Source organism: Martes martes, assembly GCF_963455335.1.
Source record: "Martes martes genome assembly, chromosome: 8".
NCBI classification, from domain to species: Eukaryota; Metazoa; Chordata; class Mammalia; order Carnivora; family Mustelidae; genus Martes; species Martes martes.
This window is the reverse complement of record NC_137895.1, coordinates 9,224,772-9,239,213: the sequence shown is the minus strand read 5'-3', so window position 1 is coordinate 9,239,213 and position 14,442 is coordinate 9,224,772. Positions and strand designations below refer to the sequence as shown.

Below are 14,442 nucleotides of genomic sequence, written 5' to 3'. Positions count from 1 at the left end.
CCCGGGGCCGGCCCCGCCCTCTGCTCCAGCTCTGGCTCGACCTCACCGACACTCTGGCCAGATGGACCAACACACCAGGCGTTATCTGGGTCACTTTCTTTCCCGACTCTTTGCTCCTGACAGGACTTTTGCCAGGAACACCCTTCCTTTCTGTGTCATGGAACCACCTCCTCCACATCTTTCAGGCACCAATGGTCACTTCTCCCAGGAAGCCCTCCCTGATTTCCTAAGGCTGAGGTAAGCAGCCCTCATCTGGGTCCCCTAGCCCATCCCGGCATTTGTCACCACTCTGCTAGATCCTGGTTTCTCGTGTGTTCCCCCCACAGGACTGTGAGCTGAGGACAGGGATCGTGTTTGCATCTGAAATTTTTTATTGTGAGAGATGGCAAACATATACAGAAAAGGGAGAGAGCAGCACCAAGAAACCTTGTATGCCCATCAGCCCAGGTGACATAGATCTGTCCGTCTGGTCCCCGCTCTCCTGTTTCCTTTCTTCTCTTTGCTAAAATAAAACAAATCATTCTCCCCCTCCTTTCATTGTGCTTCTCTAAGAAATTCAACAGTTTTTAAACCCATAAATGAGTGTTTGTTGCAGAGCTCTTTGTAACGGCCCCCAGTGGAAACAAGCTTATGAGTGGACATTTGGAAATGAGCGTGTATGCAGCCAAAGGACTAGGACACCTCCATTAAGATGATCCATAGGAAGACCAGACAGCCACATGGCAAAATGCTTGCACCAGGAAAAATCCAGAAAGGCAAAGAGCCCGATGCCAGGTTGTCTCTGCGCTCTCCTTCGGCAGCCAGGGGTTCACCAGCCTGGGTTCCCAGCTAGAAGGGAGAAGGTGAAAAGAAAGGTGGCCGTGCAGATGGTGGGATACCCTTCCAAACCTCCTTCAGCATCCTTAGCGTCATCTTTCCAAGCTGCTATCTGTGAACCAGGGTCCCGGCAGCCACAGAGAAGCCGCACAAGGGACCAATGGAAGCTGCCGGCTCAGCAGGGAGCTGGCTGGAGGGCAGAAAGAGAATGCCTACAACCCGACCCGGGGCTTCTTGCGTCCCCAGCCCTCTCCGCTCCCGTGCTGCACAACCGTGTTTTCCTCTGCGGTCTGGGCTTTAGAAGGGTCCCAGGCAGGGGCACAGAGTGATCTGACATTCTGGGCCACGTGTACAGTTCACAGCGTGTTGGGACCCCGGTCCCTGTCAGACAGCCCTTCCATCTGGGCTCCGGTGAGAGGGCCTGGAGTTCTGTCTGGCTGTTTAAGTGGTTATCAAGGTCGGTAGCTGTGGGATCTTTGTTCCTCTGGCTTGTCTGGGATTGACTGCAAACCCCTGGATGAACCAGAGGGCTGTCCTGGGGAAAACAGGACCCATGTCACAACCCGGTGCCCGGGCATGCTGTCCCCAGAGGAGAAGGCGAACTGTCCACAGCAGATTTCCCTGTCTCACTGATATGGAGAACAAAGCAAAAAGGATATAGGAAAAATTAAATTTCCTTTGCAGCCTGCTGACAAGTACTTGGGACAGGCAGAGTGACCTTCCTCTGGGAGCTAAGCTACCTCCATGTGAATCCTTTGCTGGAGGCAAAAGGCTACCTTAGCCCAACCTCCAGGATCCTGTAAAAATCCCTTTGGAAACTTCCTTTCTCTCTACCCACCCCGCAAGATAGACGTTATCAATCATCCTCCAAGCATATGCCCCCCCGATAAACATCTGAAGGGTCTCATGAGTAAGGTTTTCCTAGACAGCAGCAAATGACCTTTTTAAAACAATGGCTAGCCCCTCTAGGTCCTGGAAACCTTGCTTCCAAGTTCTTTAGAGACTTATACTATCCCTAACCCCCTCCCCACTTGAAAGTATATTATCAACCATTCTTAGGACCCCAGTGCGGCTCTTTCTGCCCATGGGTCCTGTCCCTGTGCTTTAAGAACACTTTTGCACCAAAGACATCTCAAGAATTCTTTCTCGGCCATCAGCTCTGGACCCCTCCAATACACCAACATTCCAAAACTGCATGACCTGGGAAACCAGACCAGAGGAATTTTGGAAGGAGGACCCATCATTGTACATTACTGAGGCGGTCAGGTGTGCAAAGAGGAGTTGGGGTGGGGAGCGGAAGCCCCAAGTCCTCGTCCCAGCTCCCCTCTAAGTCACTTGGGTACCTGGGGACAGATGGCCTGTTCCCAGCTGCCTCGCCGACCAACGTGATCTCTTCAGCTCTGCCTCCTCAACCAGTGAGATGCTACACATACGCGCGGAGAAGTTTCTCTGGAGCCTGTGAGGAGACCAAGAGCTAAACTGCCACGGTTCCTGCCCTCAGGAAGGTCTCTGCAAACATGCAGCATGATTTTAGATAATCAGTACTGACCGAGGGAGTAATTCCTGGGGTGTGGATTAAAAAAAAAAACAAAACACAGAGGCGCCTGGGTGGTTCAGTGGGTTAAAGCCTCTGCCTTCGGCTCGGGTCATGATCCCAGGGTCCTGGGATCGAGCCCTGCAACGGGGCTCTCTGCTCAGCGGGGAGCCTGCTTCCCCCTCTCTCTCTCTGCCTGACTCTCTGCCCACTTGTGATCTCTGTCTGTCAAATAAATAAAATCTTTTAAAAAAATAAAAATAAATAATAAAAAACACAAAAACAGGTTCTGGGGCACCTGGGTGGCTCAGTTGTTAAGCGTCTGCCTTTGGGTCAGGTCATGATCCCAGGGTCCTGGGATCGAGTCCCACATGGGTTTCCCTGCTCAGTGGGGAGCCTGCTTCTCCCTCTCCTGCTCCCCCTGCTTGTGTTTCCCCTCTTGCTCTCTCTCTCTCTCTGTCAAATAAATAAAAAACAAAAACAAACAAACAAAAACAACAGTTTCTGGGAAGGACTCTGATTTGATAGGAGCCAGGAAGAGAAGTTCTCCTGGTACTCACATGGGAAAGGAGCTGCAAAGATGGGGAGGCAGGGAACCACGGGGGTTCTGGGGGCCTTCAAGCAGTTAGACCAGGCTGGGCGGTGAAGGGCGTCGGAGGGTCTGCCGACCTCACAGGGTTGCCAGAAAGGCCTTGGAGTCTACCACCAGGGTGTTCTTATCTACGACAGCTGGAGACTTCTGACCACAAATGCAACTCTTCGTTCTCCGGGGATACCAGCTGGGGGCCCTGTGATTCACTCCATTCTGACAGTGAGCACCAGAGGGAGCACCAGACCCCCCAAGTTAAGGGCTGAGTCCCATGAGACTGCTCCCTGCTTCAGAAGCCTGTCGTAGGTGGTGGGGCCCCAGGCCACCCCCGCTTCTGTCCGATTTGACTATAAATCAGGCACAAAACTCAGGGAAAGAGCTACTTTGCTGATTTACTAAAAAGGCTGTTACCAAAGATACGAATGGACTGCCAGATGAAGAGGTGCACGGCAGGGGGGGGGGGGATCTGGAAGAATCCACAGAGCGCAGGAGCTTTTGGGTATATGGAGTGTGACAGGTGCTACCATCTCAGCATGTGGATGCCTTCAGCACCCCGGAAGCTCTCCAAACCTCCTTGGCCAGGGTTTTGTGGAGGTCCTGTGACACGGGCATGGCTGCTTAAATCATTGGCCATTAGCGATCGACTCAATCCCAACCCCCACCCCCAAGAAGTGGGGGTGGGATTGGCTAATCCCATGACTGGATCCTCTGGCAACCGGACCCCACCTGAAATTATCCAGGGCCTTCCAGCCACTGGTCATCTCATAAACTCCAGGACAGCTGAATGGGCTTCTGGTGAATAACAGAAGATATCCCTATCACATCTATAACGCAGAAAAGTTCCAAAGCCCTTCCAAAAGCTAGGAGGAGGACCAGATATTATAACAAAAGATGCTGGTGGGACCTCTGTCACTCAAGGATTTGGAAGCCAAGAGCCAGAGATGAAGACCGGATGTATATCTCTCATTCAATCACAACATCACAGAGTCACGGGGCCTGGATTCCAATCCCCAAATCTACCTGTTGGGTGACTCGCTGAACTGGAGTTTCCTGTTTTATGAAATTAGGGATGATTGTTAAGACCCCGTTGGAGGGAGAAATAACTATAATGAAAAAGCATCTGGCAAGTGTCTGCCATACAGGAGGCACTCAGCATGCGTTTATTATCTTTAAGCAAAAAATTTTAATTTGAATGTAACGAACATCAGCACTTACCACAGGACAGGTCTTTCCAAGGAGCCTCACTTAATCTGTTCTACAGAGGACCCTGAGACTCAAGTGGCTTGTTCAAGGTCACAGAGGTGAAAGTATATGGGGTTGGAATTAGGACAGAGTGGGTTGGGCTCCAAATCCTAAATCCTTCCAGACTCTTCTTCAAAAAACTGCCTGGTCCCTCCCACTCCCTTTTGTGGCACTGACAGTTCACAGCCTCCTGGTATCCACATCTCAATCCTTCTTCAGTGATGGAAACTGTAGCTGGGCCCCTGTAGCTCGGTCCAAAGTCTGGTTTCTTTACCTCCCTTCAGCTAGATTATAGCCAATGAGATATAAGGAGAAACATCAGGTGGAACTTCTGGAAGTCTCCTTAAAGAGGGAAAGACTGCTTGCAAGTAAATCTTTAATTAAAAAAAAAAAGAGAGAGAGAGAGGAAGAGAAGTGCATCTTCCTCCCTTCCTCTCTCCTTCCTGCTGGCAGAACTCAGACAAAATAGCTGGAGTTCAAGCAGTCATCCTGGGCCGCATGGAGCTGTGCTGGTAAGACAAGATGATGTCACCAACCCAGACCTAGATGGCCTCCCCGTCCCTCTTCCAAATCGTCAGCTCCTCTCTGGCAAGCCTTTCCTTCAGCATTTAAACTGTTATGCCCGGGTTTTCGCGTCTGAGAGACCACCAAGGAGCCAAGCACCGATGCAATCACATGAGGGTTTGACAAGCTTAAGCTTGGGCCCAAGTATACCCGACACAGCGGAGTAGGGACTTGGACCCCAAACCAGATTACAGTCAGAGTTTTTAAAGGCAGAGTAGGGGTGGACTCGGCAGTGGGTGAGGACAAAGGGGATTATGGATGATGTAAGTCTCCAAGGACTTTCAGAAGCAAGGTGTCCAGGACCTTGGGGGGCTAGCTATTGTTGGGAGAGAGGTTATTTATTACCAATAATAAAAATCTTCTCGTGAGACCCTTTAGATGTATATCAGTGGGCCATATGCTTGAGAATGATTCTTGACACTATCTTGGAGGTTCAGAGATAAAGGAATTGTTTAAGTAGACTTACAGGATCCTGGTGGGACCTGTTGGGGTAGGGCATCGGTCAGGCTAGGCTCGTCCTTAGCAAAACCTCAAGGTGAGGACAGTTAAGTCCCCAGGGGAGAGCCACTCTGTTTCAAGGGCTTGTCCGTAGGTGAGGAATTTTAATGATTTTCTTCTGCCTCTGTTTCCCACATCAGCTAAACTTGAGGTGGGATGGCCTTAATTTTCTCGGCCTCCACAAAACAGGCTCAATTTCCTCCCAACCTAAAAGAAAACACACTCGATCTCATGTTCCCTTCCCTCTCTCCTGCTCTTTACAGCCCACCAGCTAGGGAGAACTGCCGATTCTCAAGGTCTCCATGTCCCCATATCCCAATGGCTCCTTAACTCACTGTATCTGGGTTTCTGTGCTACCTTCCTACCTGAACTTCCCAGGATAAGGGCCTCTGGATGGCTAAATCTAATGGGCTTTCTTCAGTTATCTTCTAACTAGATCACTCAAAAGTATGTGACATTGTTGTCCATTGCCCTCCTCACCCTGGGTTCTACATGTCTCGGCTCCCCCACCTCTCCACCCCTCCTGCTCTTTCGATGTGGTCTTCTCTAGTCCACTCCATCTCAGGACTGATCTGACTTCTTTTCTTGCGTGTTTTAAAAGCACCTAAAATTTTCCAGCTGTTTTTAAAAAAATTTTTTTTCCGGAAGTCTGGGAGAATCTTTGGCAAATCTCTTTCCATCACAACCCTAACCAATCCATGAACCAAGTCATGACAACTTCATCTAAATAAAATCCATCCCCTTGGCACTGGCAGCAGACAAACTACTATCATCTCTTGCAGTGAACTAACACAACAGTCCCTTAATTGGTCTTCACTCCAATGCTCCTAAACATCTGTTCAGTACCTGGTAGTCAAAGTTATCTTTCTGGGGCGCCTGGGTGGCTCAGTGGGTTAAGCCTCTGCCTTCGGCTCAGGTCATGATCTCAGGGTCCTGGGATCAAGCCCCGCATAGGGCTCTCTGCTCGGCGGGGAGCCTGCTTCCCCCTCTCTCTCTGCCTGCCTCTCTGCCTACTTGTGACCTCTCTCTGCCAAATAAATAAAATCCTTAAAAAAAAAACCAAAAAACAAAGTTATCTTTCTACCAATGGGATCACGTCCCTGGCTTGCTCATAAGTCAACAAGTTTCCTTTGTCCACCACCTGAATAGCCCAACTCCAGCCTGGTCAGAAGCCACCCCAGAGCCCTTCATCTCACATCCCCTCCACCTCTGTTCTAGCCACAGAGCCCTTCTGGGACACGCATGCTTCTTGAAGCCGCACTCACACGCTCCCTTTTCTCGTGCCTTGTGCACTAGATGTCCCCTCCGCCTGGCCTGCCCTCCACTCCCATGCCCCATCCATAAACTTCTCTTCCTACCACTTAGCCCACTTCGAAATGATTTACATATGTAAATGATGTCTTCCCCAATTCAAACAGATTTCTGAGGGTGTCTTGCGTCGCCCATAGGGCCAGACATGGCCACCCAACGAATATTTATCAAGTGAATGAATAATTCACCGAACCCCACGCCCAAAGTGTTCATAAAGAACGCAAATCCGGTGATTCAGGAGCCCCACCTGAAAAGCATCCTGGAGAAAATGCGCAAATAAAATGGGCGAGAACCAATCATTTAGGGAAGCCTTCCCTTTCCCTCCCGAGAGAGAAAGAGCGGAAGACAGCTCCTGCGCACACACTCCTCCATGGCCCCATCCCACTTTGGCCATGGGGTGGCGCTATGGGCGTGCGCCCCGGCAGCCAGATCCTCCCGGCCGGCTCCAGGCCGCTCTAGCCGCCCTTCTCGCCTGCTCTGCCGGGAGGCGGGCGCAGCCCCGGGGGTCCTTCCAAGATGGCGGCGCAGAGGAGGAGCCTGCTGCAGAGTGTAAGGAACCGACCCGCTCTCCGGTCTGGGGGTTGGGAGCCTAAGGGGGGCCTGTCGGGTGCAGGCGCGGCTCCCTCTCTGCCGTTGGGCCGCCTCCTTCTCCCTGGCGAAGTGTGGCCGCCGCCCTCCCCTCTCCCGGGCCGGCCCCCCCTCACTCCCGAGGACAGGGGCGCGTGCAGCCGCGCGAGGCCCGCGCGTGCGCGCTGCCGCCCGGTCGTCGGGGGCTGGGATTCGCGGTCCAGCGACCCCGAGCGTCAAGGGCGCGTCGAGGGTGGGGTGCGTCCTGGAGCCGGAAGGGAACGTGGCGCGCTGCGGCGGCGATGGCCAGGGCGGTGAGCCCACCGCGGGCACCGAGCGGCCGCGGGAGAAAAACAGTCATAGTGGCAGCAGCCGCTGGTGTACCGCTTGTCATCTCCCGGGTTTCGTGCCAATTGCTTTACGTTGTAAGCTTAGTTTATGTAACAGCCCCGGGAGGTAGGTACTACAATTACTCCCTTTGGACAGGTAAAGAAACTGCGGCACAGAGAGGCAGGCGGTCACTTGCCCAAGGCCACACGACTAGTCAGTGGCAGAGTCAGGGTTAAAGTCGGGCCGTTTGATTCCAGAAACCCTGTTAACCTCTAGGCGCTGCGGAAGGCATGACCGGAGTGGCAGCCCGGGTTCTGGTCCTGACTCTTAACGCGCTATGCCTCAGTTTCCTTAACTCTAAGGTGAGAGCTGTCCGTGGGAGAATTGCCCTGAGACTCACCCTTACCCCCTAGTCTGGACCCTCAAGGGTTTGTTGCTGGTGTCTTGCCCCTGCATCGTCCTGTCTCCCATGCACGTAGATACACACACATCTTGGTGCCCTGAGCCTGTTCTGACCTACCAGCATAGTGTGTGGGGCCCCTGGGGCCTCCCCCGATGGGGCAGTCTGTTGTGCTTGCCTGTGCACTTGTCTGCCTCCCGTACTTAGGATCTATGACGGATTTCACCAGCGCTTACCACCACTAGGGGCCAGGCACTCAATAAATATTGGTAAAAAAAAGCATTTGTAGCCATGTCCAGTGCTTGGCATGAGACAGAGCTACAGCAGACACGCCCTCCTGTCCTGGGGCCTGAAAGCATCAGAATCAGAGGGAGGGATGACCTTCAGGGCTGTATACTAATGACCAGTTTTGTGTAGACTGTCTTTTGAAATTGCCCTTCCACCATAGCAATTCCCAGGTCTCCCCAGTGGGGACTGCTCTCTTCCCCTCCACATCTTTGACTGCCCTTTTATTTTACTAGTGCTGTGCAGGTCAGCCTTGTCATTGAGTTAGGTAGGCCCGGCCCTTTGCTTTGTGAGCTCCCAAAGGGCAGGGCCCCTGTATAAACTTACCCATTGCAAAAATTCCAGAAATACAGGCTGGACTGTAGTGAGTGCTGGAAGTGGTAACTGCTGTGGGCCAGCTCGGCTGGCTGAGGAGAGTGGCGTCCAGCTTCCTTCTTTCCTGGGTACGATGGTGCCCAGGAGACTCAGGTTAGACAGAAGCTTTGCTAGCTCCAGAATGTGTTTCTTGGATGGAAGGGGAATCCTTTCAAGACAGGACGATTAGGTTTGACCATATAACATCATGATGAGAGTCAAGGGGATGACAGAGATGTCCAGAGACATCTCTGCTCACAGGGTGTCCGAGTGTCCAGGCAGCATATGTGGCTTCCTGACTGGCTCTCCACTGTCCTGAGTCTGGTAGGAGCAGCTCAAATATCAGCATTGAGCGGATGGCCTTGAGGGTTCCTAGTCTGTGGTTGTAGGACCTGGGGATACAAAGAAGTGTGTGCACCCTCACACAGGGTGTGGGAGCCCTCTACTACTAACACAGTGCGGAAGGCACTGTGTGGTCAGTGTTGAGGGGCTGTGGCCGGCCTAATTTGACTGGGTCAGTGGAGGCTCGCAGGAAGGGCTGGGGATTTGCTGGCAACATGGTGCCAGGTGGGCATGCTGGGGCCAGATGGCAGAGCACTGAGGAGTTTCACCTTTGGTCCCCAGCCAGCATGGTACCTTGAAAGGTCTTTTGAAGAAATGAAGAGCTTTTGAAGGTAGTTTGATGTGTTCAAAGGAACTTGGGCCCTTTGCAACCTCACAAAAAGCCCAAGTCCCACAGGGACTTGGGCAAGTCACTTAACATCCCTGAACCTTGGTTCCCAACAGAAAGGACACCCGGGAGTGTTGTTAGGATTAAATGAACTAACACATGACTGTCCTAGCCCAGCATGGTCACAGTCCAGCCATGAAGTGACACCTTCAGTTCTGAATATTTAGCTGTCACTGAGCACTTACTGTGTGGCCGATACTGTGTAGGTACAAGGGACACTTTCTAATAAGGGAGACAGTCACAGTGAGTAAATACAGATTGTAAACAATATAGTACCTATAGCCTCAGTTGGTGCTGGGAGGAGTAATCTGGATTCCTAGAATGGTGGAGGGGCCGTTTTAGAGTGGTAGGGAAAGATCGCTCAGCATTTGATGGGATGAAGTAGGGGATTTGGGAGGGAGTATTCCTGGTTGAGGGACCAGGGATGCCAAGGCTCGTGTGTTTGGGGAGCACCAAGGAGGCCAGCGTGGCCGGAGTAGAGTGCTTGGGGGGTGTGGGGGTCGCTGAGGTCCAAGGGACCTTTGTGGACCCTGGTGTGGACTTTGGATTCTATCCTAAGTGTGCTGTGAAACTCGGTGGTTTTTAGGGATATTTTAGGTTTTTAGGGAGGGCTGTATTTTGGAGGAAGAGCTGGTCGGATTTGCTGGTGGATCAGATGGGGGGGGCGGGGGGGTGGGTTGTGTGACCGAGGAAGAAGAGTCAAGAAGGACTGCAAGGTTTTCAGTTGCAACAACAGCAGTGCCCTTTACTGAGATGGGGAGTCTCTGGAAGAGGGAGCACATTTGGGGCTGAAAGAATCAGGAGTTTGGTGTTAACCTCTGCTCTTCTGTCCTTAATTGTATAAAGAAAATCAACTTGAAATTCAGGTTTTGTTTTGTTTTTTTTAAGAGTTTATTTATTTATTTGACAGACAGAGATCACAAGTAGGTGGAGAGGCAGGCAGAGAGAGAGGAGGAAGCAGGCTCCCTGCTGAGCAGAGAGCACGATGCAGGGGCTCGATCCCAGGACCCTGAGATCATGACCTGAGCTGAAGGCAGAGGCTTTAACCACTGAGCCACCCAGGTGCCCCGAAATTCAGTTTTTTTAACTTAGAAACCTTGAGCCACTATAACTATAAGATCACAGGTGCTGGCTCTGAATTTTTTCTAATATACGTCATCAGTTCCCCCATTAAAATAAAAACATCCACGAGGCCATCACCTACAACTGTCTCATCCGCCATCAGAATGTGGCCCAGCGGCTCCAGCCCGCAGTAAGTGCCCCACAATTATTAGCCCCTTTAAGAATGTATTAGGACTATATTTGTGATGAAAACATAGAGAGCCTTTGATGAAAACCCTGCTGGGAGCGGTGGGGGCCAGGAGTTGAGCTGGTCCCAGAGGAAGGAAAAGGGGGTCATTCAGAAAGACAGAGACGGCAGGAGACACTGGGTATTTTAAGCTTTTTGGAGAGAAAGAACAGCTGCCCCCCCCACCCCCCACCCTGAGCCATCTTCCTGGGGGCATTATTCTCTCATTCTGAGCTTCCTTTTTGCCTCCAAGGAATTTGGGTGCTTTCACCACAAAAACACTCAGCCTTTTCATACTATAATTTGATATTCAAGCTGTGGCCTGAACTTGGAACCATGCTTTGTCCACTTCTGCTGCCCAGGAGTTGGAGATGAATCTCTGTGGGGACTTTCATGGACTGTTACTCTGCGATGCGGTCACACACGTGTGTGAGGCCGCTGAAGGGTGTGTGTGTACCGAGTACTCGTAATACCCTTCACCACTTACCGTGCACCTGGATCACTATCAATGCTTTTCCTACCAAAACAGGAATTTTGGGAGCTCCCTCATACAAGTCAAAATTAGGCTTTTTTTTTTTTTTTTAAGATTTTATTTATTTGTTTGAGCGAGTGAGTGAGAAAGCGAGCAGAAGCAGGGGAGAGAGGCAGATGGAGAGGGAGATGCAGACTTCCCGCTGAGCAGGGAGCCAGCCCCGCTGCCCCACCGTAGGACTTGATCCCAGGACCCTGGGATCATGACCCCAGTCAAAGAAGGCAGACACTCGGCCAACTCGGCCACCCAGGTGCCCCTAATTTCGGCTTTTTGAAACAGCCTTCTTACCTTACTATATTTTGTGTTCAGTTTCTTCTGAGAAATTAATTAGGAGCCCATCAAAGAAAGTGGTGCAGGCTCAGTGTGGGGGTATCTACGCAGCTCGGTGATGAGGCTGTGTGAGCACGAGGAGCTCCCTTCTCGGCTGCTGGCAGGCCTGGCATTTGTGAGTGTGGGAGAAAGTATGCATCATTGTGCGCAGGGGTGGGGAAGGGAGTGGTTTGGGTGACTAGGAAATACGTGACCTTTCTGAATATTGTTCAGAGATGTGGACAAAGGAAGCAAGAGAGGTGTGGGTGGAATCAGCAACAGAGCATTGGTGTGGCTAATCCCCGAAGGAGGGGAGGGAGCGGGGGCAGCAGGATTGCCGCCCACCCCGTCACAGCAGCGTCATGGGGGAAGACCACCGGGGACTGTCTCACTCCCTCGTGGGCAAAACCAGGAATTCTCTGACCACTTGTCATTGAACATCCGAGGGGCTGTGGGGACTATGTTCCAGGCAGGGCCTCCCCCAAAGTAGCACTCCTAAATATATGAGAAATTCTCCATGTATCTTTGCATCCAAGACATCATTAATTATAAGGACCTGTCATTATTTTATATACTGCTAAGAAAGAAAACATCCTGCTAATTAACTTGTAACACATCAACTTCGGATATTTAAAGATGAGAATATATGTCTCAGAATCAGCAAAATAAGTAGCTAACAGCACTAGGCTATAAAACACCACCACAACACAACAACAGCATAACAGGGACGCCTGGCTGGCTGGGTCAGAAGAGCGTGTGACTCTTGATCTCAGGGTTGTGAGTTCAAGCCTCACGTGGGGTGTAGTAAACTTTCTTTTTTTAAGATTATTTATTTATTTATTTGACAGAGACCACAAGCAGGCAGAGAGGCAGGTGGGGGGGGCGGGGGGGCAGCGGGGAAGCAGGCTTCCCACTGAGCAGAGAGCCTGACACGGGGCTTGGGGGCTTAATCCCAGGACCCTGGGATCATGACCTCAGCCCACGGCAGAGGCTTTAACCCACAGAGCCACCGCGCCCCCGAGGGTATAGTAAACTTTAAAAAAGCCAAAAACCAAGAAACCAGTACCAAGCTATAGTGTGAAAGTTGCCAAAACACCAGATGGTTAATGACCGCTATGCCTCCGTGAGCCCTGAGGATGAGTTTCTCCAGGAAGGGGCCGTTGGTAGTGTTGGGCAGTTATTTTCCCGGAGCCCTGGACACGTACCCTGAGAGGGTTTGGTGTGTGCTGGCCTAAAACTCATTGTTACATATCCCCCAGGTGCTTTGTTTTTGTTTTGTTTTGTTTTAAGATTTTATTTATTTATTTAATTGACGGAAACAGCGAGAGAGGGAACACAAGCAGGGGGAGAGGGAGAGGGAGAAGCAGGCTTCCCACCAAGCAGGGAGCCCGACATGACATGGGGCTCCATCCCAGGACCCGAGGATCATGACCCAAGCTGAAGGCAGACGCTTAAGCAACTGAGCCCCCCAGGCGCCCCCTTTCTTTCTTTCTTTTTTTTTTTTTAACATATCACACAGTTTATTTGCTTTTCAACTCCTTTTCAAACTCTGATGATATCGAGAAAGACAGACTTGGTTTGTTCCTAGTATGTCCTTAACATCTTTCTGATTCTTGCTAGTCTCCTCATTTTTTTTTAATTTATTTTTTATTTTTTATTTTTTTTTAAGATTTTATTTATTTGACAGGGAGACACAGTGAACAGCGAGAGAGGGCACACTAGCAGGGGAAGTGGGAGAGGGAGAAGCAGGCTTCCTGCTGAGCAAGGAGCCTGATGTGGGCCTTGATCCCAAGACTCTGGGATCATGACCTGAGCCGAAGGCAGCGGCTTAATGGCTGAGCCACCCAGGTGTCCCTGTTGTTTTTTTTAAAAGATTTTATTTTTAAGTAATCCCTACCCTCAGTTTTCAGCTTGAACTCACAACCCTGAGGTCAAGAGTTACGTGCTTCACCAGCTGAGACAGCCAGGTGTCCTACCCCTGCCTTCTTTTTCTTTCTTTCTTTCTTTTTTTTTTTTTTTAACAGAACAGAGCTCCAGCTCAGAGTCTATGGCCAGCAGTAGGTTCAGCTAGAATTTAATAATCTTGTTTTGTTTTCATTTTTTATTATCTTCGAGATACAGCAGGTGATACTGGTTTTCTACTTACAATACTGAAAACATTTACATTCAATATGAAGTCATTTGAGTAGAATAAAATGTGGGGGTGTAAAGAAAAAAATAGGAAATGGCTAGTTCCTTGAAGATAGTGAATGGCTGGTTGAGGTCTGGGAAACATGGGCCTCTGGCGCTAGTTGGATCTGAGCAGGGCCCTTGGAGGTGGACAGGGCTCGGAAGGACCAGAAAAGGGGAGGGAGGCCTTGCCTCACCATGGATACTTTTTAGTATGCTTTTGGGTCATTTTTTCTTATTTCTCCTTTATCTTAATACCAAGTCAAGTCCAGTTGGCTAGGAACTTGATGTTTAAAGAGTGTCAGTATGAGATAAGTAGGTCTTTGCCCAGCAAGTTCAATGTATATAAATAGTCGTTTTAAAGTGTGTGTCTGTTTCTATGGCTATACCTCTGGGGTCAGTAGCCTCTTTATTTGAGATCCTCAAAATACATTGGCCTTTCAAGTAGGGCAAACCTTTGGTAGAAGTGTTACTTCCTTCCTGTGTCGGTGTGGACTCCTTCTGCCAAAAGTAGGTTAGCTTCCCACGCTTTTTTGTTCTGGTCAGTTTTTTAGAAATCATTTGGAACACTGTATAGAAGACCTTATCTGTACAAGATAGACAGCTGAGTGAGATTGTTAATCTTCAAAGGGTAAGATTCAAAATTATGTCAATAGGCTGGAAGGCTGAGATGAAAGCATTAAGATATAATCCAACTAATGTAAATTTTTTTTAAAAAATCCTCTACAGGAGTGTGGTTAGGGGAGACTGACTGGCGAGAACCTCAGAGGAAAAAGATGCTGTGATTTTAGTTGACAGCAAGTGGGAATTTTCACTTGGAGGCTGGATGCCAATCTTTTCTTTAAGTGTATAAAGGCTCTTGGTTTTTGTGTCTTGATTTTTCTGTCCTACCACCCTACTGATTTCTTTGGTTTGAGTTAATTT

At 50.2% G+C, this 14,442-nt stretch overlaps 1 protein-coding gene across 3 annotated transcripts in view; it reads left to right on the top strand.

The window, feature by feature from the left end:
* Positions 1-7,048: 7,048 nt before the first annotated feature.
* The window catches only part of TAB1 (TGF-beta activated kinase 1 (MAP3K7) binding protein 1), a 32,964-nt gene continuing 25,570 nt past the window's right edge, over positions 7,049-14,442 (top strand). For 2 of the 3 annotated variants that reach the window (XM_080811861.1, XM_080811860.1), the window contains exon 1: positions 7,049-7,103. In XM_080811861.1, the coding sequence (XP_080667987.1) occupies positions 7,071-7,103 (33 nt within the window). In that variant the 5' untranslated portion in view covers positions 7,049-7,070. Of the gene's footprint in view, positions 7,104-7,727; positions 7,814-14,442 lie in introns of all 3 variants that reach the window. The other variant, XM_080811859.1, reaches the window with a different exon arrangement.